This window comes from Maniola jurtina, chromosome 19 (genome assembly GCF_905333055.1).
Source record: "Maniola jurtina chromosome 19, ilManJurt1.1, whole genome shotgun sequence".
Lineage (NCBI taxonomy): Eukaryota > Metazoa > Arthropoda > Insecta > Lepidoptera > Nymphalidae > Maniola > Maniola jurtina.
The window spans coordinates 5,911,142-5,937,246 of record NC_060047.1 but is presented as its reverse complement, the minus strand read 5'-3'; the positions used below and the strand labels follow the sequence as shown (position 1 = coordinate 5,937,246).

Here is a 26,105-nt window from a genome sequence, read left to right as displayed (position 1 = left end):
TGTTTACCAAATCAGAGAAGGAATAAGTTCGATTTTTTCGAAATTCTACCGGATAGGAAATGAAGGGGATTTACATTTTCGCCGAGCGAAGCCGCAGGCGGTTGCTAGTGCAAATAAGCATTGAATAAGGTCAAGCAGTGCATTTATGCCTCTATGACCTGCACGCTACTGTCTGTAGAAAAACTTAATCATCTCCGTTAAATATTATGGCTGCTACAAAAGCTAGACTCAGGTGATAGTAGCCCATATGCGGATAGTAGCCAAAATACGAATAGTAGCCAATATGCAGGTAGTTACCAATATGTGTCCAGTGTATGAAATAGGACTAGAGTATAGCAATTGTTTGTTTAACAGCTGATCAGTGCGGTTGGTGGGTGCGCGAGAGTAGCGGCTGGCGAGCTGAGTGCGGGGGCGGGAGCGGGAACGGCAGCGGGGCGGCGGGAGGGGAGGCGCGACTGTCGGGACTACTAGCTGATGTGTTGGCGGGCAATTCACGTAAAGCGCCGCTTCGACGTGCCGTGTTACAGCACCTGTTGCTGTATGCGCGCCGTTTGTTGTCCTTGCCGCTTCCGTCGCCCTCTACACCCACGGCTGCTGGCGGTAGTGGCTCGCAATCAGTGAGTAGCTAGATACACCCATCTTCTTTGCAGTCTACGTTCCAAAATTATTTGATCCAGCAGCGTGATCAAAAAGATAGATCGAGATGCGTGGAGTGGAGGCGGGAACGGCAGCAGCACAGCAGGTGGGGAGGTGAAGCTGTCGTGACTACTAGCTGATGTGTTAGCGGGCAACTCACGCAAAGCGCCCCCTCGACGTGCCGTGTTACGCATCTGTTGCTGTAACCTCTTCGTTTATTGGCGATGACACTTCCGCCATCAATTTCAAGCAAAACAGCCTAAAATGTGTTTCAATTCAGTTAAAAGTTTGTGATTTTTATCAAAACGGTACAATTAGGTACCTTAGTTTCAACAATTTTTATTAGTTTTGCTTCTCTTGTAAAATTTTATTTAGTGCAATTACGCCGTTTTATTTGCGAGCATCTCATTTATAATAGTGCATCTTAACGTTGGTAATTTCTTCTGTACGATAGCTAGCGAATGTTTGACGGGATCATCACTCGCCCTTCGGAATCACCCGAAGTCTTTCGTGAAATTGGGTCCGATTTTAATAAAATATTTGGAATGTTATAGTCTGCAACGAGCCCCGGTGGATCCAGCAGTGACATGTCCCAAACGGACGAAAGCAAAGCTCAGAACAGCGCCGTCCAAGAAGGCACCAACCTCGAAGACGAACGTAAACAGCAAGCGCCCAAGACGCCCTGTCTCGCTGATACTGGTACGAGATTCTTACGTGATTCTTAGTTAAGAGTTGGTTTGCTGTGACTTACGGCGGATTATACAAACACTACATTTTCGTTTGCATGGATTTATATTTTTTGAAAATACTAGTTTATTCCCGCGACTTCATCCGACTATTGAAAAGCTAGCAGATAGTCAGACAGACAGACAGACACACTTTCGTGTTCATAATATTAAGGATGGGTGGATATGCAGGTATACTTTAAAACATTTCCATTTGTTTCAGTGCTGCAACATCCTGAAATCATGCAAAAATTCTACAATACGTTATCTATGTGCGATGGCATGAATGCATTAGTACTGACTATGGGTAAGTTTATATAATATGTAAGCTTTTCAAGGTATTAATTAAGCTCTATATTGTCATCTATATCATCATCGTCAACGGATAGACGTCCTCTGCTGTACATAGGGGCTTTTGTAAGGCCTGCCACACGACACGGTCTTGCGCCGCCTGAATCTGATTTGATCACGTAAAGAAACGTCAAGCATAGCTCTCTGCATCACTCGCTGTGAGACTGAGCTTATTTTAAAAGTCCTTTTATTATACCAGTAAAAACTGTAATACAAGCCATGGAAAAACTTGTCACTTTCCAAAAAAAGTGTGTACAGAATAATTAACTATCCAATAAAAAACCTTCAGTTTTTGTGTATTATTATGACAGTTGATTTGTTCGCAGGTGGGAACGGCGCATGCGGGTCGGAGCAGTGGTCGCTGAAGGAGGAAGTGTTCTGGTTGGTGGCCAAATTGCCCGTAGTCGCCGCTGATCCTACGCTCATGTTGCCCAGTCTCATGGACTTTCTCAGTAAGAACAGGGTGATATAAGCCCTTTAAAGATGCCTGTGTGCTCTGATAGTTTTCATTCTTACCGTTTTCTATAGGTGCAATATGTTCTGATAGTTTTTCAGTCTTACTTTTATAAGTAGGTTAAAAACTAGGTTTTGAGATTAACGAACTCTGCTTCAACAATGCCCCTAAAATTCGCCCCAACCGTGATCTTACATTTTTTGATATTACCCGATTTTACTGTCCGCGGTGTACCTAGTGTTACTTTATAGGAGGATTTCAATGAAATTACTTGTTTTCTAGGGAAAGAAGAGATGGTGAAGCTGTCACAGGGCATGCAACAGTTGCTCGTGCGAGCGCTGGAGCGACCTGAGCTGCTTGCTGCATTTGTCGAAGCTGGCGGGCTGGAACTGGTTCTCGACAAACTTGCGGCCTGCCACCAGGTCAGTTTTATGAACTCGCAAATAAACATCTGGAAAAATGTGCTGCCTTTGGAGTAATGGTATAGTGCATTAATTTTGAGAAAAATCTCGCCATATTTGCTCTTTGTGGCAACTGTCATGTCAAAGTACGATTTAGTCCTTAATCTAAGGGTAAACTACACAATTTATGCATTATACCCAATTCGTTTTTTATCTTGTCAATATTTGCCATATTTTAATGGACCATAAGTCAGTGGAAATCAATTAATACGGCTTCGATGATGAAATATGTAAGCAATATGTAAAACGTTTCATTACCTCAACAGGCGGGTCCAAGTAGCAACCAAGGATTAGTATCATCTCTAATGAATCACCTAAAGTTGCCGCCACAGCTCGTCAACTTGTCCACGCCTGCCTCCGGTAGCAAAAAAAGCCAACCACCAGTCATTGAAGCTGCGAATGGCCTCATTAATATTGCGCCACTATGTAAGTGATAAATATAGTATCTGTGTTTTAATTAATAATACTCACTAGCATGGCATGTGCAAGTCTACATTCACCCTCGTTTCTAGACCAAAAACATTGCCTTTATTTATTACATTTTCAATTTTTGTTCCAATGATAATGAGGGGTTTATGAGGGGTAAAATAAATTGGCAGTTTGCTGATTGAATGCCAGCGACTAGTTGTTTGAAAATGTAATCTTTTTTGTTGGGAACTGTACTACTTATTCCCAGTACAGGCTATTGACGAGTTATCGTTTTCTGTAGGTACGGTGTCGTGCGGCAACCCTACCGCGCAAGCTGCGGACGTGTTACTAGGCGGCAGCGGCGCTAGTGGCGCATGCGCAGCACGGCGCGTGCGCGCCGCCGCCTGGTCCTACCACTTCTTCAGCGCCGACGACTCATCGCTAGCACTCACCATCACACTGCCGTACGCCGCTGCGCTACATGAAGTTCATTTACATCCGCACCTCACCAGCCTTGCGAGTAAGTATCCGCGACTAAGAGTGACCGATTAACATTGAGCTATGCTGCGCTCTACTGTCCTCAGTTAAACTAACGTTTTTTTTTTCTAAAAATGACATTAAACTGCGCGGCGTACTGTGCCACTGCGATAGCAAGACATGCATGTGCACAAGTGCAAACGAGATAGACGAAAGATTGAGTGAGATGAGCAATGCGATGACGAGCGACCCAGTGCGTATCGCTTGATCCTTGCTATATTTTAAACACAGCACAGCCGTACAAAGCGTATTGCAGCAGAGTCTGTTTGCATTTTCAATATAATCTAAGGCTTAGATCTATAGAGCACACTTTGACTTTGCTCAGACTTAAGACACTGTTTAAACGAGACAACGTTATACCGCTGGCATAAATCTGTCTCGTTTTAACTGCAACTTAAGTTTAAACAAAGTCATAGTGCGCTCTATAGATTTTAACCTGAGGAGCGATAGAGCATATCACAGCATAGATCAATGTTAATTGGTCACCCTTCCATAAATGTTTACAATATACATTGCTGCTGATGAATTCCAACAAGCACCAACAAAGCGATTCATTGAACATCAACATTGATTTATATGTGATATGTTGAATGTGTTCATTGGTGTCCGTTTAGCCATCTATACTTTTAAAACATCATGTGAATCTACGACTGGTTTGAATGCCTTTCCTATCGAGAAGAACAAATAAGAAAGTCAGCGGTTGAAATTCAAAAACAGCCTTACTATAAACAACTTTATTGCATTTTAAATTAAGAGTGAATTGTTTCCCACAGCGTGTCCAGGTGCGGTTGGAATAGAAGCCGGCTGCGGAGGCACGGTGGCGCCGCTCGGAGCGCCGCAGAACACGGCTGGCATGACCTTGATCCGGCTGGCGCTAGCTCGGCCCATCGTCGTCACGACCGTCACGTTACGCCTATACAAGCCTCGCGACAGCTCCAACATGGGCCTTCTGCAGTTGCGCCTTCTGGCCGGGCCTGCCTTCGCTGCTTCTCCGGATCAGCAAGAGAAACACGAGTGAGTTCAAAATCCTGCTTGCTTTTCAACAAGTAAAGATATCCTACTTGAAGGATCAAGAACAAGAAATCAGATTGAAAGAACTACGAACTGGGCTGGATTCGTTTTTACCAACCGTGCCCATTGCGTGGTATGGTCGTCATCTGGCTAACGCTATCAAGTCCAATATGTTATTGTATTTGACAGAAACCGATGGGCGCGTATAGTATGGGAGTGCACGCGCACACGATTGGAGACCAACCGATGGGTAGCGCTGGGCAGCGCAGGTGCGGTCAGTGCGCTGTGTGCGTGCGTGGTGGCGGGTGGCAGTGCGGCACAGTACGCACACCGCGCCTTGCTAGCCGCCGCGCGCGCCTCGCCCGCTCTGCGCGACCCGCTCGTCACTGCGCTGCTGAGCATGGATGCGCACGCTCATGCACACGGTATGTAAACTTTGTGCACCTTCGATTGCCCAGTGTTTGTACAGGTATAACAAGTGCAATGTGTGCGTGGTGTGTACTCTGTGGTTTGTGTGTGACACTTAGTGTCCTTTGTACATTTTTCTTTACTTGCTCAGTTATTGGTTCATTATATTAAAATAAAACAAAACATCAATAGGCTCTTTTCGTATGCAACGAGATAACATGCCAACAATTTCCAACACGCCAATGCAATGATAGAAATTTCTGAACATTTTATACTGCTAACAAGTTTCTTTAAGTGCACGCTTACCATAAATTAGGCGTTGAATTGGTTAGTACACGTGATATTTAATATTACAAAGGCTAAATGCGCATTTTTTCAAAAGTCTAGAAATAGAACAAGACCGGGTGCGGTCGCATTGGTGTGTATAAAAATTAGTACAGACATTTTTCATAAGTTTATTAAAAATTAAGTACTGTCCAACTGTATTAGAGTTGTTTCATTTGGGATAGTAGTCTCACCTGCTAATAGTGCGTTTGTTCTTCATTGCAGCATTCCAGCCGTCGGGCGCGGGTGGCGGCGCGGGCGGGCGCTGGGCGGGCAGCATGGGCGGCGTGTGCGCGCTGGCGGCCGCGCTGTGCCGCTGGTGCCCCGCGGGCAGCGTGCACGCCTACGTGCGCTGGCTGGCCGCCGCTGCCGAGCGCGCGCTGCGCGACCGCGCGCCGCCCTCCGCAGCCCTCGTGCACACGCTCGCTGCGGTGAGTGCGAACCGAAGGTTTTACATACGTGTGAAAACTTTGTAATTCCAATATTGTATAGACTGAAATATGGGTAATAAATGACGATATAAAAAGAAACTTAGTAAATTAGCTTAAAGTCCATCTTTATATATATATATATAACCAGCCCGGACTTTGTTCGCGTGTATTTAGTTTTTTTTTTTTTATAATCCTGTGGGAAACTTTTAATTTTCTGGGATAAAATATAGCTTATGCCACACTCTGGTACTGGTCTTTAACTATACCCATGCAAAAAAATCACGTCAAGCTGTTGTTCTGGTGCGACGTGAAAGTCAAGCCAACAAACAATTTCACATTTATAATATTAGTAGTGTTGCCAATGTTTGACAAGTATATTTAAATATGCAGGTATTATGGACACTCAAAGAAGAACGACTTTTGGACCATTTAGAGGAAATGATAACGGATGGCTTGTTCGAATTAGTTTACGCTTGGGTAGAAGATGTGCCCGAAAAGAATCTACTGAAGAAAGCTTTAGATGCAGGTAAAGCAGTTGCCAGTATCGCTACTGGAATTACGGTGCAAACTCATTACTGTGTTGTGGTAGGTTTGAAGCAACGAAAATCATGCCCATCTTAAGCTACAGCATGACTTTCACGTGTGATTGTGTTGTCAAGCGTGTGCCTATAATGAATTAAAAAAAAAAAAACTATCGAAATATTTTGTATGAAAAATATGCAGATGAGACGATCGTGCCTGCACCCGAGGCGAGCACCGATTAAATTGTCGACATACTACAACAAAGCAATGTGTTTTCTCCTACATATTATACATATACTGCTGACATTGGTACGAGTATGCCTAATGACCTATTTATTGTCCTTTCCCTTTCAGTATTATGTTCAATGTGCTATATAAGGCCGGAGTTGTTCAGGCTTCTATTGGAACAGATGGAAATCCCCATGGATACAGATGAGAGGTGAGTAACTTTAAACTGAATTTAATAGGTAAAATACATCCAAGTAAAATATGGCTTTTAAATTTTTGAAGAACGATAAGGACTATAAAGTATTAAAAAAAACAAATATCAATTTTGCAGCATGGAGGGTCTAACAGATGACACTAAGGTGCGTCGTCCGATGCAAGCGTCCACATCGCGAGAGAGTATGGGCGCGTGGATAGACTGCGGTGTCGTGAAGCGGTTGCGCGGCGGACAACTGCGCACCATAGCGGCGGCTGCCATGTCGCCCGCGGCCACCCTGACGCTGCTGCATTCCCCCTTACCTGCTGCTCTTGTACGCGCCGTGGCAGGTCAGAACCTAATCAATAATAGTCTAGAAGGTTTAGTTGGGGGTACCTAACAGAAGAATTATGAAGATGTGTTAAATAGAATGCCCCTAACAGAAGTCAGTAGTTTGATTGCGCGGCTGACAGCTGGAATGTTGCCCGTAGCAACTCTGACACTCTGACTAATAAGATGCAGCAGCATTGTCCCTTACTTGCTGCTCTAAACCAGGTTCTTTTTATGTATTTCTGACTATTCCATTAAGTATTTTATTTTTGTAACCACAAAGTTTTATTGCAGATTTCGCAGAGGCAAAACTGGAATCGATAATGGGTCAAACAGGATCACAAGAGGATGTCCACATGGCTGACTCCGATAGCAAAGAATATAAGCGATTAAAAGGTACCCTACCATACACAAACATACACAATATGTTACAGAAACATAAAGTTAGTATCAAAAATGCTAAATCAATTTTATGGTCGACCTATTCAATAACCTTTTATGTATTAAAGCCCTAAGCTTCATATAATTTAACACTCGCATTGTTTTCTGTGTACTTCTAAAATGCTTTTGCGTTTCTTTTACTTGTTATTCTCACTGGACAATATTGTACTGTATTTTCGATGAGCTACTGAAATATTAAGAGGCGATGAATATGTACAGATATGCCTTCAATGAAGCGTATATGCGACGTGGTGGAGTGGGCGCGGCTCGTGTGCGCGGAGCGGCGCGTCAAGGAGTGGCTGGGCGGCGCGGGCGCGGTGTTCTGGCGCCCGCTGCTCCGGCTGCTGTGCCATCCGCGGCCTCAGCACAGGTAAGTCTTCACAGATGAGTCCTTGGCACCACAGATCTGCCTTCGATGAAGACGATATGTGACGGGGCGCAACTTATATTTATGTATTCATTGTGATGCTTCAATAACCTCCAATCGTCTCCATTAATTTCTGTCGCCGTCCGTTCTGATCCATATGTCGCCTGCTATTTGCTCAAATATCATCGACCCATCTTTGTGCTGGTCTACCCCTTTTTCTTTTCAAATGTCCATGTTTCTTACATTTTCATAGTGTGACCATAACTGAATCACACGTTTTTAAAGTTGTTGTCTGTCTGTCTCTTAATCCCTGCTACCTATTTTGAGGAGAATCACAGACAAGTAGAGGATTAACCAAGGAGTAACATAGGCTACTTTTTTAACCGAATTTCAAAAAAGGAGTTGTTTTTTGTACCTATGTACACAAATCTCCGAGATTTCTAAACCAATTTGCGTAATTTTTTATTAATCGATAGAGAAACTGCCACTTTGTCCCATAAAAAATTTGGATTACATCTCTTCAATCCTGATGCTACAGGGGGCCTGATCACCAAAACTGAAGGTTTTTCGTTTCCTAATCACTAAATCGCTGCGAAATCGCTATCAGCTAGTCTAACCTAAATATTGAATTATTGCAGTGTTTTTTTTGTAATTGGCTTAAAGTTTATGAGTTCTAATAATTGCAGTACATGGCAAGAGAGCGCCCAGTACGCCCAGCTAGAAGAGAACACGATACAGTTGTTTGCTGAACTGACGGTGTGCCATACTGCCAACCAGAAGCTCTTCGCTTCTACACTACACAGTATTCTGGAGTCCATGCAATATACCGGTGAGTGTTACATTTTTTTGTGATTTTTACCTTATATTAATTACATCCTACTTTTCTACACGTAACTTTTGGTATTTGGGGTATGTTACGCAAATAGAGAATCTTAAGTGTGTTAAATTTGGGTTGTTTGGTTGAAGCGTCGACACACCCCTTCGTTCCAGCGTCGCACAGTGGGGCAGATCCAGGAATTAGGCGGCCAATATTATTTTCTCCCATATATGTATTGTAAATAGGTTAAATTATTTTTTTTAGTATTTTGGGAACTTATTTTTTTAAAACTAACTGATGCCCGCGGCCCCGCTTGCGTATATTTTGGTTTTAAATCCTGTTTGTCGAAATTCTGATTTAAATCATGTGGAAACCATGGATTTTCTGAGATAAAAAGTAACCTATGTGCTAACCCAGGGCATAATCTATATTCATTCGAAATTTCAGCCAAATCGGTTCAGTAGTTTTACCGCGAAGGAGAAACAAACGTTTTTTGACACGAAAAACAAATAATTCCATAAAGTGCCAAAACAGATTTTATTTCTATATAAAACATAGTAAAAAACTAAAAACACTAAAACTATAATAGTAAATTAAAATCATGATTATGATAAATTAAGAAAATATAAAAACAAAAACGAAGAAAATAAAGATGCAATGGTAAATAAAAAAATACAAAAATAAACATAATGTGATTCAGATCAATCCCAAGTGTCTTCACCAGAGCTAGAGCTCAATTCATCCTTGTCAAGTTACTCCGGTTCAGATTCCTCATGAGGACATTCTGCTGTGTTGAGTTCAGCGGAAATAAGCATTTCCAACGCTTCTTTGCTATGAGGCACATTTTTTCTTTTAGGTTTTGGCTTTATGCTCGATATTAATGGATCCGAACTTAGCAACAACCTATTAAGGCCGTCATAATTGCATTGCTCCCTTGAGCATTTTCTTGCGAAATACCGATACTGGCGAAAATGTTTGTTTCGTGCCTCTGCTGCTTCTTCGGATAGTAATCCAATAGGCAGAAGTGCATGATCCATTACAGTTGCACAATGTATTAAGATTTTATGCATTGTTGGAGACATAGGGTGCCAGGGATACAACTCAATATAAAGTTTTGTGGTCTGTTTCTATAGTGCTACGCATTTTGAGTGTTTTTCTGCGTTTACTTCTCCCACTTGAATCTTCAAACGACTTTGATAGTCTACCAGAAGAAAGCTATTTAGGTCTCGGTATTTCGTATGTTCCTTTTAACCATTCATCATTCTTTTGAATGAAAGTATGGGCCTTTTTATGTGACTCGATCCATTTTTTCTTAAATTGTGACTTTAGACGTGAGAAATTATGTTTAACTTCCTTCTTTTGTTCATCACAATATTCATCTTGTGATAGAATATATCTCTCAAGATAAATCAATTTTGCATCAAAATCGGGCAAGTCTTGTTATTGCATTTTAGTTAAAAAGAAATCCACGTGTTACGGTACGAGTCCCTAAAGTGCCTTCCTATTCTGGAAGCAAATAAAAACCGGTTTAAACCGAAAAAAAGAAATTTGTGAAATACGGCGATTTTCCGCTATGTACTTCATAGCCTTCAAAATATGGATTCCGCGGGAGACCGCAGCTAATCTCGATGTATTCAATTAGGGATAATAGTCAGTTTTTATTTACAATGAATAAAACCGATGGGACTCGGTGGGAAGTTAAAGTAAAACCTTTTTGAGTATCTAAAAGATGATTTTTCGACCGCAACAGAAGCATTATTTTGCAAGTGCCATAAAATATCTATTTTATCGTTATTCAAACTTTTTTATAAATGTAATATATGGGCGCTTACCTGTTATAATCGAATCCATTAAGATTTTTTCAAAAATAACTCACTAACATATAAAAATCACTTTTTAAAAAGTTGTTTTAATTGAATCAGTTAACGCAATATGAACACGTAGAGTGACGCTCAGGTTTAGACTGACACAAAATGGTGAACACCCCTAATTAGAGGAATGGAGAGGTGGCATTATGTTCGGTGTCTACTTAATTACCTAAGGTAGTAAGTTTTGTTTGTCAATGGCCATTTTTGAGAAATCGATTTATGGCCAGCTAATTCCCGGAACTGCCCCACCGTGCGTCGGTTTCAATCGAAACGCACCCTAAGAACCTAAATATGATATGCTAGTGTTTTTCATGTGAGGAAAAATGTTATATTTTCTCTTGCCGCGTTGCCATTTCATTGTTTTTCCAAGAAAGTGTTATTTTTACCAACAGGTCCAGAAGGTCTGTCTGGCTTCACACGGGCCCTCATCCTGCGACTGGTGTTGTCGGGCGAGCGCGCTACAGTTGCGCTGCGCTGGGCCGGCGGTGTGGGCGCGGCAGGAGGAACGGGCAGCCCCGCCCTCCCCCCGCACGCCGCGCCGCCCCACCCCGCCTCTGCCCACCACACCTTGCATCTGCCCCTGCACACCACTGTGCGAGTGCTGCTGCAGGAACATAGACCGCAAGGTACGTAATAATGCAGAAGATGTATGTATATTCCAGTAAGTATTTTGGCAACACTTAACTAGATCAGGTACCGTGAGAAAATCATGTAAGATGAGAATTTCTTCTAAGGGTGTGATTACAATATGTGTTGGGGCGATCACAATGGATCGGAGACGGTTGAAGTGATAAAGGGTTTATAAGAGCCTGCATAGCCCTAAAGCAGAAGAAGAAGAAGGGTGTGTTTAACAAAACACGAACAACGAAAAACAACGAATTAACTTTTAATGAAAAAAAATCCTTATCCCTTAGTGCCATTGTTCGAAGAAGCGTCACGGTTATGCGCCGGCAGCAGTTCAGGTTTCAACGGCGCGGGCAGTTCTGGCACTATGCTCCGCAGCGCGTCAGACCCCGCCATCCTCACGGTGGCAGAAGCGTGGGAGCTTTCCCTCGCTGCCGCCAGCGCCTCCAAGGACAAACGCGTCAAAGATGTAAAGAACAGCTCACTCAAACAGCAGGGCAACAAGAAGAGGCAGACCAAAACTAGCAACGACACCAATACGCTATCCGTTAGTGATGGTAAGTGTCCGTAAAGGTCCTCCTCAAACCTCAAAACTTCCAAATCCATGGTCTCTATTTCAACATCATATTTCAAATATCCTTCTCTAAATAGGGGAAATAAATTTTTAGTAAGGCCTGCATCAGGCAGAAACCGATTTCGTGGCGATTTAGGTTCTTTGAATAAATTCACAATACTTGACTTTTTAGAAATGCATTAGAATTCTGCATATTTGCCATACGATATACCGAATTTCCATATTAGACCACATAGTCAAAATTTGAAATCGACTAATCTCTTTTTATTAGTTTTTGTAACTTAAGAATCGATTATTTACTTACGATTTTATTTATAACATAGCATTCGGTGTCCTTAATAAACCATTTGTTTTAGACATCATCGAGTCAACAATAAGAGTGCAAGTAGACGGGTTGGAGGGCTTCATACCGCCCAGCACGACACTCGCACAACTCACCGCCGCCGTGCCTCACGTGTTTGGGCCACATCTAACGCTCAATTTGCATCTAAATACCAGTGGGGGTATGTATGACGTCATTAACGATTTATAGAGCCTCAACATAAACTTTAAATTTATCTTCTCAGTAGTTTAGGGTTATTTTCCATAGCCGAATTTTTTTAAATTTTATTAGATAAAAGTTATTTATTACTATTTTTTTCAATTCATTATAGGCAAGCGATTGACCACGATCACACCTGATGGAAAGTGATGATTTGGCCTAAGATGGGATGCGGTTACCTAGAAGATGCCTATTCACTCTTGTTTTAAAGATAACCGCATTGTATTGGTAGGAAACAGATTGCAAAAGAGTATTCCATACCTTAGGCCATACGTATGAGAAATGATGAGGCAAAACCTAAAATTCAAATTTATTCAATAAAATGTAGGTACAATATGTTGAAATAATGTCTGATGAGCCTTATACATTTTACCACTATAATTGGTGTTTGAATATTACCTTAAATTAAATTAAATACAAATAAAAGTCAAGACTAAAATATTAAGTAAAGAAAGACATACATAGACTTTACACAAGCAAAGTATAAAATAATAGTTAAATAAAGATCAAAAAATGTCAACATTATAAAAACCATATAAAAACAAATCAACGTACTTATTACCCATCCTAAAATCGCCCAACCCGCCTAAATAAGTTATAACTTTAGTAATTGAATTAAGTGACGGGGTAAGAGTAGCGCTGCCATTATTGGCACGGGTTGTAAGAAAGAATGTTCACCAGACACATGGACGGGTCCGATGTGGGAGGGCGGCAGTGAAGCGGGCACGTCGAGCGGCACGTGCGCGGGCGGCACGGTGTTGCGCGAGTTCGGTGCGTGCGGTGGCCTGGCGCTGGTGGCCGCGCGGCTGCCGCGACCGCACGCCGCGCCCGCGCCTCCCCCTGCACCCGCGCAGCATCACGACCTCGACTGGGTCAAGCTGGATGACGCTTATGAGGTTAATATTCAACAATGTTTATGATTTAAATGGAAAAGAAGCAAATTTTTTTCGTTAGGTTTATGGTTTTTCGAATGCAAAAACTTAGCGTTGGAAAATTTCCTGAATCAACTTCAGTAATTTAAAATTTACTAGCCCAAAATGGTAGATGTGTAGTGTACTAATAACATATACTTTTTGAGCAGGAGGTGGTAGAGATGGGTGTGACTTCAGCCGGCACGGTCGGCGGCAGCAGCAGCGCGGCGGGCGAGGAAGCCAGCGGCTGCGCGGGCGTGCCGGCGCACGCTCTGCTGGCGCTGGCGCTGCTGCTGAAGCTGCCGGGCTACGCGGCCGCGCTGCTGGACGAAGGAGCACGCGCTGTGCATCTGCTACGTCTTTTGCTCGGCGTGGCGCACGATGAGGACGGACGTGAGTCAAGTTTACCCCTCCTTATAGATCACTAGCTTATGCCCGTGTTTTGGTCAGTGAGTTTTTAAAATCCTGTGGGAACTCTTTGATTTTTGTTATGTTATTCTCCAGTAGGTCGACTCCGGAAAATCTGCATCAATCATTATTACAATAGCAATTGTTGTGATTGGCTGAATTTATGGTATTCTTGTTGCTATAGGCTCTCGCATACGAAGATATTAGATAATGATTGCATACACATCCGTTGCTCCGTTGCGACGTGATTGAAGGATAAGCCAATGAAGAAACTTTTTTAATATGGATAGTGCTAGTGATGGGTGGTGATACAAAGCCACTGAAAAAAAATTTTACTACATGTATTATTTCAGCATTTATTAAGAGTAGTCGGGTTTTAGTTTTGAACTTTATTCACAGGCAACATAGTGGTGGGCGGTGGTGCCGGCGGCAGCAACACCGCATCGCTGGGCACGCTCCCATTCCGCGTGGTAGCGCAACTGCTGGAGGCTGCGCCTCGCGCCTCGCCCGCGGGCCGCTCGCTGCGCTTGGCACTTCTACAGCTGGGTGCTGTGCGGCTCGTGCTCGCCTGCCTCGCGGTGTTCACGCATCATCGACCCACTGCACAGGTACAATCTCTATATGTGATGTATTGCTGAGGGTCGTAACCTCTCCATTAATTGCACAGTATTAAGAGTTTTCTTGGGATCATAATGTGGCATGTTCCCGGATCCTTCCGCATGATGAAGTCTAAAACTCGAGTGAGACCGAGATTTCGGCTCTAAGTTTTTACAATTTTTAGACGTTAGTTAAAAAACCTGTTTATTACCTGTATATTGTTTTTATACCAGAAGCTGACAGGGACGTGTTTGACAATCGACATGTTTTACTTTTGTATCGCCTCGGCTGAGATACCCTTTAATTCAAATCATTGAAGTTTAACAATTAAGTTTTATAGGCTTTTGCGCAGTCGGCTTTCTTTTTATTTAACTATCATTTTTTTATACTTGCAAAAAGTTTTACTTGTTGAATTTAATTTATCTCAATAAACCAATATTATACCAAACAGAACAGCCAGAATTCAAACGGTTCAAGCAAGGAGGGGAAAGAGGCGCGCGAGGAAAAGGCACAGTTGTATTGGGCCAAGGGCACAGGGTTCGGCACCGGCTCCACGCAACAGAGCTGGAACGTCGAACAGGCGCTGGTCAGGCAACGCATTGAGGAAGAACACGTCACAGTATTGCTCCAGGTATGTTAAAGAATGACGAATAGCTAAGGGTCTATTAGATGATAGATCTTGCTGACAATTTTGCCACAGTCACTGTTGTGCTTGACGGATAAAGGAAATCTAGATCACCTATTGCGATAAATGATGTTTGAATGACAAATTACAATCAAAATAATAATCACAAATCTGGTTAATTTTCTGCTCTTCATGTCATTTACTAACGGAATTAACTGATGTAGTACCTATCGACTTTGTCTTTGTGATCTCAGCACTCACAGGTCAATGTTCGTAACCTCGGTATCTATTCAAAATTCTTCCAATTCCTTTTAATGTCTAGAATTAAGATGCTTTGTACGCTCTGGTGTGGGTTGCAAAGCAAAGCTTTATCTTTGATACACGCAAGCTCACATGACAAAGTGAATTGGGTACTTTACTTTGGGGGGGGGGGGGGGGGGGGGGGGGGGGAAGGTCGTCGAGTTTCTTACTGAACTGAAGATTCAGTTCTTCTCGGTAGGAACCATGTTAGATTCTTTTAGTATGTAACTGACATGATAGACTATAAAGTCGGGTGTGTTTCGTGCTCAGGTATTAGTATCGTATATGAACCCCGGTGAGAAATGGCCGCCGGAGGAGGGCTCGCAGGAAGAGGGGGAGGAAGGTGAAGAAAGCGAAGAGGGCGACGCTCACGAACTGCCTTCGGAATTCATCGACCTGGTGGCCGCTAGCTCCCTCGTGCCCGCCATCTGCTCATACCTGAGGAACGACTCAGGTGGGTACTTGCAAGTTGAAAAAGTATACCTACTTTTACAATACTTGTGGTGCGACATCGCACAGTGAATTTTTTTATTCTGTGATAGACTTGCGTTTGACGATAATTATGCGTTAAAAAACAATTATTATTATCGGAGTGCGATTGCCTAGAAGATGTCTATTCACTCTAGTTTTGAAGGTATTTAAGTTATAACTGATAATAGATATAGGGAGTATTTATAATCTTAAAAGTGTTACATTTTCGCGTGTTATACATAGTGCTGGACATGTCGAGGCACATCCCTCTGTATGTGTGCGTGCTGCGCGCGGTGCGAGCGTTGCGCGCGCTGCGGTGCCGCCGCCTCGCGCCCTCGCTGCGCGCTTTGCCGCGCCTGCTGGCCAGCATGAGTCGCACCACCAACTCTTACGCCACCAAGCTCAGGTACGCATCTGTTGGCGCGAGCACGCCAATGCGTGCGCTCACATGCAGTAAGCCCAAGGAAACAACAATACTAATAATAAAACAAACAAATAATACTAATAAAACAAATTTTCGGTTACAGGATGAGTAAAAAGAACATATTCGGAAAGATGACCTATAGCCAAAGATTTAGTACTTCAAGTACGTCGGAACTGTCTGAAGAGGACGAGGGACTCGCATTGCTTATTGCCGATATACAGGTAAGTGATCAATTAGGACTACGGTAGTCTATAAATAAAAAAATAAATAAAAACTATTTAGAAAATAAACGTTTTTCTTTGATCTATCTCTCTTTCAATGGACTATAACTCGTATGGTTTGCGGTAGGCAACATCTGCGCTGATGTGCCGCGCGGAGGGCGAGGCGGAGGGCGGCGGCGTGGCGCGGCCGCTGCACGGCGCCACGCGCGAGGCGCGCTACATCGATCTCATGCGCACCATGCAGTTTGGTAAGTTAACTACAGCGACCAAATGCGCTTGATACTTGCGGAGAGCCCATACATAATCATTCAAGTATTGTTTTCAGTGTTTATTGTTTTCATTTATTTTAAACTAGATGATGCTAGATTGTTTTGAAAGATAAAGATTGTATTCTTTTAATTAAAAAAAAAATAATCTAGTTGACGTTTTTGAGATTTCTTAAGGTCCTGATTACGAATAAAATAGATGTCGCTGACGCGGTACTTTTCCATATGTGCAGAAACATTCGAGATGATGGCGGAGAGCGCGGACGGCGGGTTCCGGTTCACGGTGCCCTACCACTTCGAGGGCACGGTGCGCGCGGCCGGCGAGCGCGCCCACCCCGCGCGCATGAAGCGCCTCGCGCAGGAGGCCGCCACGCTGGCCACCAGCCTGCCGCTCTCCTACTCCTCCTCCGTGTTCGTGCGCACCGACACCGACCGCCTCGACGTCATGAAGGTGACTGACACATGAATCACACACACATCATACACCAGCGTACCCTCGTGTCGTACGTAGGACCAGCCTGTCTTTTTACTTCAAATCGATACATACTAGCAGCATTCTAAGTTTATATCCTAAGTGTTTTAGGTTGAGTTGATATGCATCCACAGCTGGAAATAGGCCTTTTCAAGAGCGTATCACCCAACACAGTCCTCTGCCTTGCTCAACCACTCGTTTTCTGCAACCTTCTTCAGATCATCGGTCCTACACTGCGCTAACTTGTGAATGGTCTCCACTCTGCCCTATCGGCTGTCGCATCGGTTCTGCGACAGACATGACCTACCCATTGCTATTTCAGCTTGCTAATCCTTTGACCTATATCGATCGCTTTTGATCTATCGCTTTCCTTGTTTCGGAGTTCAACCCTGAGGGAAAGAGGTACCCAACATAGGTCTCGATATAGCGTGCTGAGGGACTTTTGATTTGTGGACGAGGCCAACTGTTATCTTCATGCCTCATTATATTATTGCCTGTCTTTACCTTAACCCAAATACATTTGTCGTGTGCAGGTGCTGATCACGGGCCCGTCGGACACGCCGTACGCGAACGGTTGCTTCATCCTGGACGTGTACTTCCCGGCAGAGTACCCCGCCGTGCCCATGCTCATCAACTTGGAGACAACGGGCCGCCACTCCGTGCGCTTCAACCCCAACCTGTACAACGACGGCAAGGTGTGCCTGTCCGTGCTCAACACGTGGCACGGCCGCCCGGAGGAGAAGTGGAACGCGCACACTTCCAGCTTCCTGCAGGTGAGCCATACACCTGTTTGTGAGCTGTCGCTGGGGCATGCGGATGTCTGTAACGCAATGCGCGAATGCACGGGACGGGCTTATTTAATGCCCATCAGCAAAGTGTCTACTGTGAACATCTGATTTTTTTAATGATTTAAGTGTTAGTTAACGGACGGGTGATTAAATGTAATGCCTTGTTAAGGAAGTTAATTTATTTATTTATTTATTTATTTATTTAATAATAATATCTCAGCATGCTTACAGTGAAACCAAAACGCATACTGAGTCAGACGTTACAATACATACATATTTTGTTAAATTCGGAGATACTAATGCTAAAAATATCTAATTTTTGGTGCTGAGCAATCAGATCGTTGAGTAAGGCAAGTGCTCGTAAGGTTGTTAATGCGCTTGTGCTTAATGTAAGTTAATGCCCTGTCCTGGCATGGTGGAAGACTCATTTCTATTAACAGTCTGATAAATGGTGAAATCGGATCTTATATAATGTCATATAGTGTCCGACCGAACCGGGCTATAGCGTGAACTGTTAAATTCACATATTCGTAACAGCGAAAGCGCAGTGGAAGAAGCGACGTGCGGGGCGATATATGAACTGTTCCTCGGTTTTGGTCTTTGATAGAGGAGTAATCATACTATTCTCTGATCTGTTTACTTTTTACACAGGTGCTAGTGTCGATCCAGTCGCTGATCCTCGTGCCGGAGCCGTACTTCAACGAGCCGGGCTACGAGCGCAGCCGCGGCACGCGCGTGGGCAACAGCGCCAGCCTGGAGTACAACTCCAACATCTACCAGGCGTGCGTGCGCTGGGCCATGCTCGACCACCTGCGCTCGCCCGAGTCCTGCTTCAAGGAGGTACTCTCCCATAGCATCACTATTCCGTCATATTATCACACACTACTAGCAAAGAGTAACACAATATACTGCTGCCTCAACCTGATTATCGTCATGCCATTAGGTTAATTTGGCCACGTCATCGCGCTCAAGGGAGCCTCGGAGCTAGCTATGGTACTGCAGTTGCTGCTCTAGTTCTACGTATTGTAAATACATAATAAATAGTTAAGTAGTGCATATATGTGTATACCTGAGGTTTTAGTAGACCAGATTTGAGGCAATTTATGTTATCAGCGAGACTGCCCTGAATTTTTAAACTTTGGTAAGATAGACGAATACGATAGATAAATTTGGTAAGATGTATTACTTCATATTTAACCAAAAGTTCAAATACCAAATTTTTGAATATAACTTTAAAAACGTTGTACATACTTAACCCCGTTAGGGATGGAATTTCCAAATATTCTTTTTCAGTGAGTGACTCGAAAAAAAAACGAATATACCTACTAGCAAAATTCCAACTTTATATCCCAGCGGTTTAGGCTGAGTTGATATATCAGCCAATCAAGACAAATCTTTTTGTAGAACAGATATTCAAAATTGGAATTTATTTATCAGTATTATAAAATAGAATATCGCAACAGGTGATCCAAACACACTTTTGGATGAAGCGCAACGAAATAATGCAGACTGTGGCGAACTGGATCACGGAGCTGGAGGGGCAGACGGGCGACGAGCGCACGCAGCGCAGCATACAGCTCAACCTCATGGCCCTCAAGGTGGGTACCTTTACTTGCCTACTGAAACGTGGCAGATCTATGAATCCATACTTAATATTATAAATGCGAAAGTGTGTGTCGGTCTGCTAGCTTTTCATGGCCCAACAGTTAAGGGGCATGAGAAAAATTTAATTTGGTTTTTCGCAATTTGTAAACTAATACGACAACGTAGGCTTATGGTATTTTAGGCAGTATCATCCTCATAGGTTTATATAAATATCTTTACTTGAAAGGGTCCAGTTTAAGAAATTAATTCTATTCTCACAAATTAGTCGATACTAGAATTAATTTCTTAAACTGGACCCTTTCAAGTGAAGATTTTTATATAAACCTGTGAGGATAATACTGACATTGTCGCAATTAAAATACCATAAGCCTACGTTGTCGTATTAATTCACAAATTGCGAAAAACCAAATTAAATTTGAATTTCGCGGGCAGGCCCGTCGCTTCCAACTTATCCGATTTTGTAGAGGTACAGCGTTAGCTTAATCCTGGGGAGGGAAAGGACGTAGGCTACTTTTTATTCGGAAAATCAAACAGGTCCCACGGGAGTCTTAAAGGTACATCCGTTTTAATCAATTTATATGAAATTTGGTACAGGGCTAGTTTGTGTAGGTAAACACATATTTAAAAATAAATGTTCGAAAAAGAAAAAACATTCACTCAATATATACGTCAAGACTGTTTGTTTATGTTGTAAGAAAAATAAAAACTAATTTTTACTAAGGAACTCGTGTCGTTTAATTATTTCATCATCAACGCATGGAGGATTCCTTAGCTTGCATCTCGGAAATTGAATCCAAAGAGTTCCCACAGGATTTTTAAAAACCTAAATCGACGGAGATGAAGTCGCGGGCATCATCTAGTATCTAATAAATGTAAACATATCTTATTAAATTGAATCTACAGGTCAGTTTTAATATTTTCTTAAAATTGCATAGCTTCTTTATGAATCTTTGTATCGACTGGGCTTATATATGTATATTTTGACTCAGCGAGAGTTGAGAGAAACAACAATAAAATACAAGAAAAACAAATCGTGTTAATAATACGCGATACAATAAAATTAAGCGAAGCTGCAGTGCTTTGTCATGGTCGCATATGAGTGAGCAAGACAGAATACACCTTCGTTTTTGTTTGGCGCCACACGACACCTCACAGCTTTTATGTCGTTTCAGCGACATTACGTGAAACTGCAAGAAGAGTTGGCCAAGCTGCCCGTGCCGCCCGGCCTCGAGGACCTGGACGAGCCCTTCCAGCTGCCCGCCGTGCCCGAGCCGCAGCCCGTGCCTGCGCCTGCGCCCTTCGTCGCACCCCTTTCACCCCCTACCTACATGCCCGCGCCGCCGCCGCTGCCTTCAATCGACCTCGACCACGACATGGAGAAGATCGTCGCGCAGGTGCTCGACTGAGCCGCGCCCGCATCCGTAGAGCACACGATACCTCCCGCGCACGCGTACTCTCGACCCGTTGCTGCGCGGGGCTCGGCCGACGTGAGACAAGCTTTCCGTGCCGTTGCGTAGTTTTGTACAGTTATCGTCAACCGATAGACGTCCACTGACATGACAGGTCTCTTGATGCCTTTGACACCTGTATCTACCGGCCGCTTGAGACTCGTTTGACGTCTGTTTATAAGTATGGGCGAAGCTTTCCAGCACATTGTAACCTAATGTTTATCGGTTACTCGAACCCATCAGATATTACAGTTGGTGTCACGAAAAAAAGTCTGGCCTTGAATCTGCGCAGTGGGTGATTTATGGTCAAACTTTCCGTTTCCTGTGTAGTACGAGTAGCTATGCGCAGACATCCCTTCCACTAACGTTCAGAAATCTTTTTACCTGTAACCAACTGTATGTGTAACTGTTGTACGAATCGTTCGAATCGATGATCCAGACGTGTGTACCGCGCGTTGGGTGATATCAGACCGTTCATTCGAGTACATGTTCACTCGAGTGATTGTTTCATTTTGTTATCATTCCGCGTTCACACGACACGGACTTACATAGAAATGGTCTGTCATCCGCTCGTTTGCTTGAATATGTTGTAAAATGGAATTTGTTTGATTTGATCTAAGACTTGACATACAAGGAGCAAAGGAATCCCAAAAACAGAATCGTGTTTTGTTCGTTCCAGTTGGATACTATTTTAGCGCATACGTAGACAATATATTTTATTACGCGGTGTCTTCCTTCCGCAAGTTAAAATGGCCGACCTCTCTGTGTTCAGATGTTTCATTTTTCGTTCATTCAAGACGTGAATGCCGAAATCTACCACGGATCGGTACATCAATCGGTCACTTTTGATTCATTATGTGTTCAGATGTTTCATTTTTCGTTCATTCAAAATGTGCTGAAATCCATTATGTTGGGTCAGTACATCAATCAGTCACTTTTAATTTATTTTGTGTCCAGATGTTAAAGGATGTCAAATAAAACTAACTTAAATTAAGACAAAATGAACCGTTTGATATCACCTTTACACCGCGTTGGATGGACGCGTTGCGTGCGGGTGACGACGCATTTATCCCTTCGTAAACTTAGACTCGAGACGCGCTTGCGTATTTCGTGTTGTATTACCCGCGCGCGCCCCGTGCGCCTTTATTGTTCGCGTGTTAAATGGTTTATTTGGAATTTCTTTTTTTTATTATAAATATTTTTATTAGATATATACATAGCTTAGTGGACCTTGTTTAGTTTAACGTATTGTGATACTATAAGGGGCTCGCGACCCAGTAAGGTAGATAAGACGTAATATCTGCGGGACGTTATACAGTATAGTGCCCGGCAAACAACTTGAGCATTGACGCGAATGGCGGATGTACGCGATTGGTTGATCAGTCGGCGCGAATGCACGATATTGCTTGATACGTCGACTTTGTCTTCTCAGATTCGCCAACTTTCTCCCACTACGATGCTTCAGGTCCAAGTTGTTTGCCGGGCACTTTAGCTCCGGTAGTCTCCGGCACGCAGCGTCGAGGGAAGTTCGGTGGGCAGTGTTTCCCGCGGTCTCCGAGCGAGCTATATCGCGTGCCCGAACGCCGCCGTCGGACGTCGCCGTGCGCCCTTCGCGCGGTTTCGCCCCAACGGCGCTTTTTTTTTTTACTGTATCTATATTAAATTATAATTTGATGTATATAAACTTTTATTGCCTTTTAGTTTTTGTATTTAAGAATATTTTACTATACATACGTATCGCGATATACTCTTTTTAGGGCACTCCCGCATCGCGCGATGGAGTTAAGAAAATATATAAATTAGTACAGTAGTAAATTATGTACAGGCCTAGCCGAAACAGTAAATTTTATAAAGCCGACCATATAAACCGGTTTCGTTTTTAACCGACGACGCGGTGCACTCGCACATCCTGATATCGACGGACGAAATCACAAAATGTACATAAATATATAAAGTCAACATTAGCTCACCCACTGTCTCACTGTACTTTAATTAATGTCGGGTAAGTAGGACGTTTACTTTGTTATATACATGACTGTGAATTTCGGGATGTAAATAAAAATTTATGTTATTGCATTTTATTTGTTTTATTTTCTTCCATCCAGTGTTCAAGTTGGTACAAAACGCAAAACGAGCAGTCTAATCTGAAGTTGCAAAACGGCGGTTTGCGCAGAGCAAAGACTCTATTAAAACTTAAATAGGCAAGCCTGGCCTGAATTTCTTAATTTATCAAAAGCTGTTAGAAGTGCAACCGCCATTTTCATCGTTCAAGGTTGCAATCTATAGAGCGCACTTTGACTTTGGTTAGACTTAAGTTTCATTTAAATGGAGACAGATTTATGCCAGCCGTATAACGCTGTCTCGTTTTAACAGCAAAGTCCAAAGTGCGCTCTACAGAATATCTCAGCCTTAGAATAAAATATCTATCTGAGTAATAATTTGTACTTAAGGAACCTACGATACACGCATATATCCGTGATTTTGGGATTGCATAGGTAAACGCTTCTACATGTTTTTGCTTAGATTAATAATATAGTGTTTTGTGATCCAATTCGAATGGTCGCTGCACCAATATCCGATCAGCCGTCAGCAATTGTTCCAGTTTCCGATGCTGCTTCGCGTTTGATTGTACGTAGTGAACGAGCATCCGCTGGTGTAGCTTGAGATACAAACAAATAAGTGCGGAGGTTACAGAGATAGGCCGGGATCAGAAGTTATCTAACATTCAGCACTGTTTTGCCAAATATACTTGTAAACCACGTTTATATTTGTATAAGCTGTGATAGCCTAGTGGTTGGAACGTACGGCTCCTAATCGGAAGTCGAGGGTTCGATCACCTCTAAATTTTTATTTATACGTGCGTTTTAAGCGATTAAATATCACTCGTTAACGGTGAAGGAAAACATCGTGAGAAGCATGCCTGAGAGTTCTCCATGTACTCAAGTGTGTGAAGACTGCCAGTCCTCATTGGGCCAGCGTGGCAGATTATGGCCTAAACCCTTCTCACTCTGAGAAGAGACCCGAGCTCAGCAGGGGATTGCGCACTAGATCTGAATTTCGTTTTCAGAAGCCAAGAATATTTATATTATCTACCATTGGGACTTGGTTCTCGAACCGAATTAACCACAATAAGTATCTCTTATAAATATATAATAAATAATAAATAAGTTTGTGAATTTGGTTGATACTTACGGCCCGTTCACACATGGGAGTCCGTTTTATTGGTACGTTTTTAACGGATACGTCATAAATTTATGCTCTGTTCACACATAGGCACCGTATAACGTTCAACGGATCCGTCATTACTGGATGCGATGTGTGAACAGAAAATGTGAGTCAAAAGTCCCCCTCCTACACCCCGCACACACCGCCCGCCACGCACACAGTATCTATGCGTTAAAATTCTACGTATCCGTATAATATTTCCGTTCCGTCCATCCAGTATTCGATGACAAAACGGAATGTAATATTTTTACGGAACGATATTTTTTACTGTATACAGAATACTGTGCCATGTGTGAAGTCGCTCATACAACTACATACGCCATCGACGAAAAAAAAACGTACACGATAAAACGGAACAGTAAAACGGAGACATGTGTGAACCGGGCGTTATACATTTGATATTACTTTGGCTATACTACTAGGTACTAGAGGCTAGAGGGTAAGGTAATCTCCGCAATCAATAAGCCGATTCTGAAAATTCTTTCACTGATGGATAGGTACCATGTAGGTACCTACTCGTAGCTACATTATCCCCGTGTGCTATTAAAGTAGGTATAGGCCATAAAATATTGAGAAAAAGCTTGTAGGTAATACCTTAGTCTCTAAAGGGCTTAGATAATAAAATACTATTATTTATATTCACTAAATTTTATTGTAGGTAGGTATATTTACATGGTCCATTTAAAATTCACATACACTAATAAAATTATTATGACTCACAGTAATTATTCTTACTCGTAACACAAGTAGGTACCTAATATTATGTCCAAAAATATAAATTATTTTACTTATGTTGGTAGGTACTTACTTAATTTTCAAAAACTCGCTAGACTTTACTTTTTATTTTTATTGTATGAAAATCTATTTTACTAATAAATGGACGTAGCCAGTTTATTAATTTGGAGTGGGTGGATAGGTGAATAAAAAATATTCGAACTAATTCTTTGACAAAGAAAATAAACTATTCTTCTATAGAACAAGTCCATGTTTTTCTTTAATTTTAACTAAACTTTACTTAAATCAATTCATAGTTCAAAAATGGCGCGCGTAGCGCTAGATCAAAATTTCCCTTTTATGGATATAAATTCTAAAGCAATCTGGTAATGCTGAAAAAGCACTATGAGTTAGCTTTTAAAACCTTGCCTAGATTGGCTACGTCCATTCTAATTCAAATACTTATCAGTCAAAAATCAAACCGTCACGATTTATTTTGATAACTGTTGCTTGTATTGAAACTTTGATTTTACTAATACCTTGAAATATTCACAAATAGAAAAATTTAATATCTCAAAATTTTGCATTAAGGTATTAGAGTATTTTCCCGTTACAAAAAGCCTCTTTAAGTGAACTAGACAACTCTTTAATATTATAACATCTATCTTAAATCATATAAGTATGTACTAATTTCCATCACAGATGGAACTATTTGTGACAATATTTATTTACACATAATTCTACCTATCTACGAGTTAAGTAGACTAAGGTACTAAGTGCGTACCCAGTTATTTAGTCTGCCACTACTCACTGTTCATGTTCAAACTTTAATATTGCAATCTTGATTTTATGGCACCATAGTGATTTACATTTTCTAATATAAACAAAGCCAAAAAATAGTTTACTTACGAGTATTATTAACAGTATAATCCATTCAATGAGATTCAATTGAGTATCTTTTTGAGTGCATTATTAAATCAAACGGAGGGTAGGTCGGTAATAATTTACTATTGATAAATAATTGTTGCACTCACAATCAGAATTTTTTTCATTCATTAAAATCAAATCTAATTGGTAGACTTGCGAAATTTAACTAGGTAGGAGTGTTCCATTAGAACTACTGATAGGTAATAGGTATGGTACATAAGTCATAGATCATTTGCAGATAATTAAGTATGTAGTCTTAAGGTGGAAGCGACGGGCCTGCCCGCGAAATTCAAAATTAATTTGGTTTTCACAATTAAAATGCCATAAGCCTACGTTGTCGTATTAGTTTAAAAATTGCGAAAAACCAAATTAAATTTGAATTTCGCGGGCAGGCCCGTCACATGGCCCTTAAATTAATATTGGAGGCGATTGTGATTGGTAGTGCGTTTCGA

General features: G+C 42.2%; 1 protein-coding gene across 3 annotated transcripts in view; it reads left to right on the top strand.

Moving 5' to 3' along the window:
* The window catches only part of LOC123875118 (baculoviral IAP repeat-containing protein 6), a 45,339-nt gene extending 22,476 nt beyond the window's left edge, over window positions 1-22,863 (top strand). For all 3 annotated transcript variants that reach the window (XM_045920772.1, XM_045920771.1, XM_045920770.1), the window contains 32 exons: window positions 355-617; window positions 1,191-1,335; window positions 1,585-1,668; window positions 2,039-2,164; window positions 2,449-2,588; window positions 2,894-3,053; window positions 3,337-3,555; window positions 4,346-4,586; window positions 4,773-5,008; window positions 5,541-5,746; window positions 6,137-6,272; window positions 6,623-6,707; window positions 6,828-7,039; window positions 7,314-7,415; window positions 7,680-7,830; window positions 8,514-8,656; window positions 10,905-11,138; window positions 11,427-11,693; window positions 12,067-12,213; window positions 12,933-13,147; window positions 13,333-13,555; window positions 13,970-14,178; window positions 14,619-14,798; window positions 15,363-15,546; window positions 15,807-15,969; window positions 16,091-16,208; window positions 16,336-16,456; window positions 16,708-16,925; window positions 17,480-17,719; window positions 18,386-18,574; window positions 19,198-19,332; window positions 20,512-22,863. In XM_045920772.1, coding sequence (XP_045776728.1) covers window positions 355-617; window positions 1,191-1,335; window positions 1,585-1,668; window positions 2,039-2,164; window positions 2,449-2,588; window positions 2,894-3,053; window positions 3,337-3,555; window positions 4,346-4,586; window positions 4,773-5,008; window positions 5,541-5,746; window positions 6,137-6,272; window positions 6,623-6,707; window positions 6,828-7,039; window positions 7,314-7,415; window positions 7,680-7,830; window positions 8,514-8,656; window positions 10,905-11,138; window positions 11,427-11,693; window positions 12,067-12,213; window positions 12,933-13,147; window positions 13,333-13,555; window positions 13,970-14,178; window positions 14,619-14,798; window positions 15,363-15,546; window positions 15,807-15,969; window positions 16,091-16,208; window positions 16,336-16,456; window positions 16,708-16,925; window positions 17,480-17,719; window positions 18,386-18,574; window positions 19,198-19,332; window positions 20,512-20,745 — 5,726 coding nt within the window. In that variant the 3' untranslated portion in view covers window positions 20,746-22,863. The remainder of the gene's footprint in view (window positions 1-354; window positions 618-1,190; window positions 1,336-1,584; window positions 1,669-2,038; window positions 2,165-2,448; window positions 2,589-2,893; window positions 3,054-3,336; window positions 3,556-4,345; window positions 4,587-4,772; window positions 5,009-5,540; window positions 5,747-6,136; window positions 6,273-6,622; window positions 6,708-6,827; window positions 7,040-7,313; window positions 7,416-7,679; window positions 7,831-8,513; window positions 8,657-10,904; window positions 11,139-11,426; window positions 11,694-12,066; window positions 12,214-12,932; window positions 13,148-13,332; window positions 13,556-13,969; window positions 14,179-14,618; window positions 14,799-15,362; window positions 15,547-15,806; window positions 15,970-16,090; window positions 16,209-16,335; window positions 16,457-16,707; window positions 16,926-17,479; window positions 17,720-18,385; window positions 18,575-19,197; window positions 19,333-20,511) is intronic.
* Window positions 22,864-26,105: the final 3,242 nt, after the last annotated feature.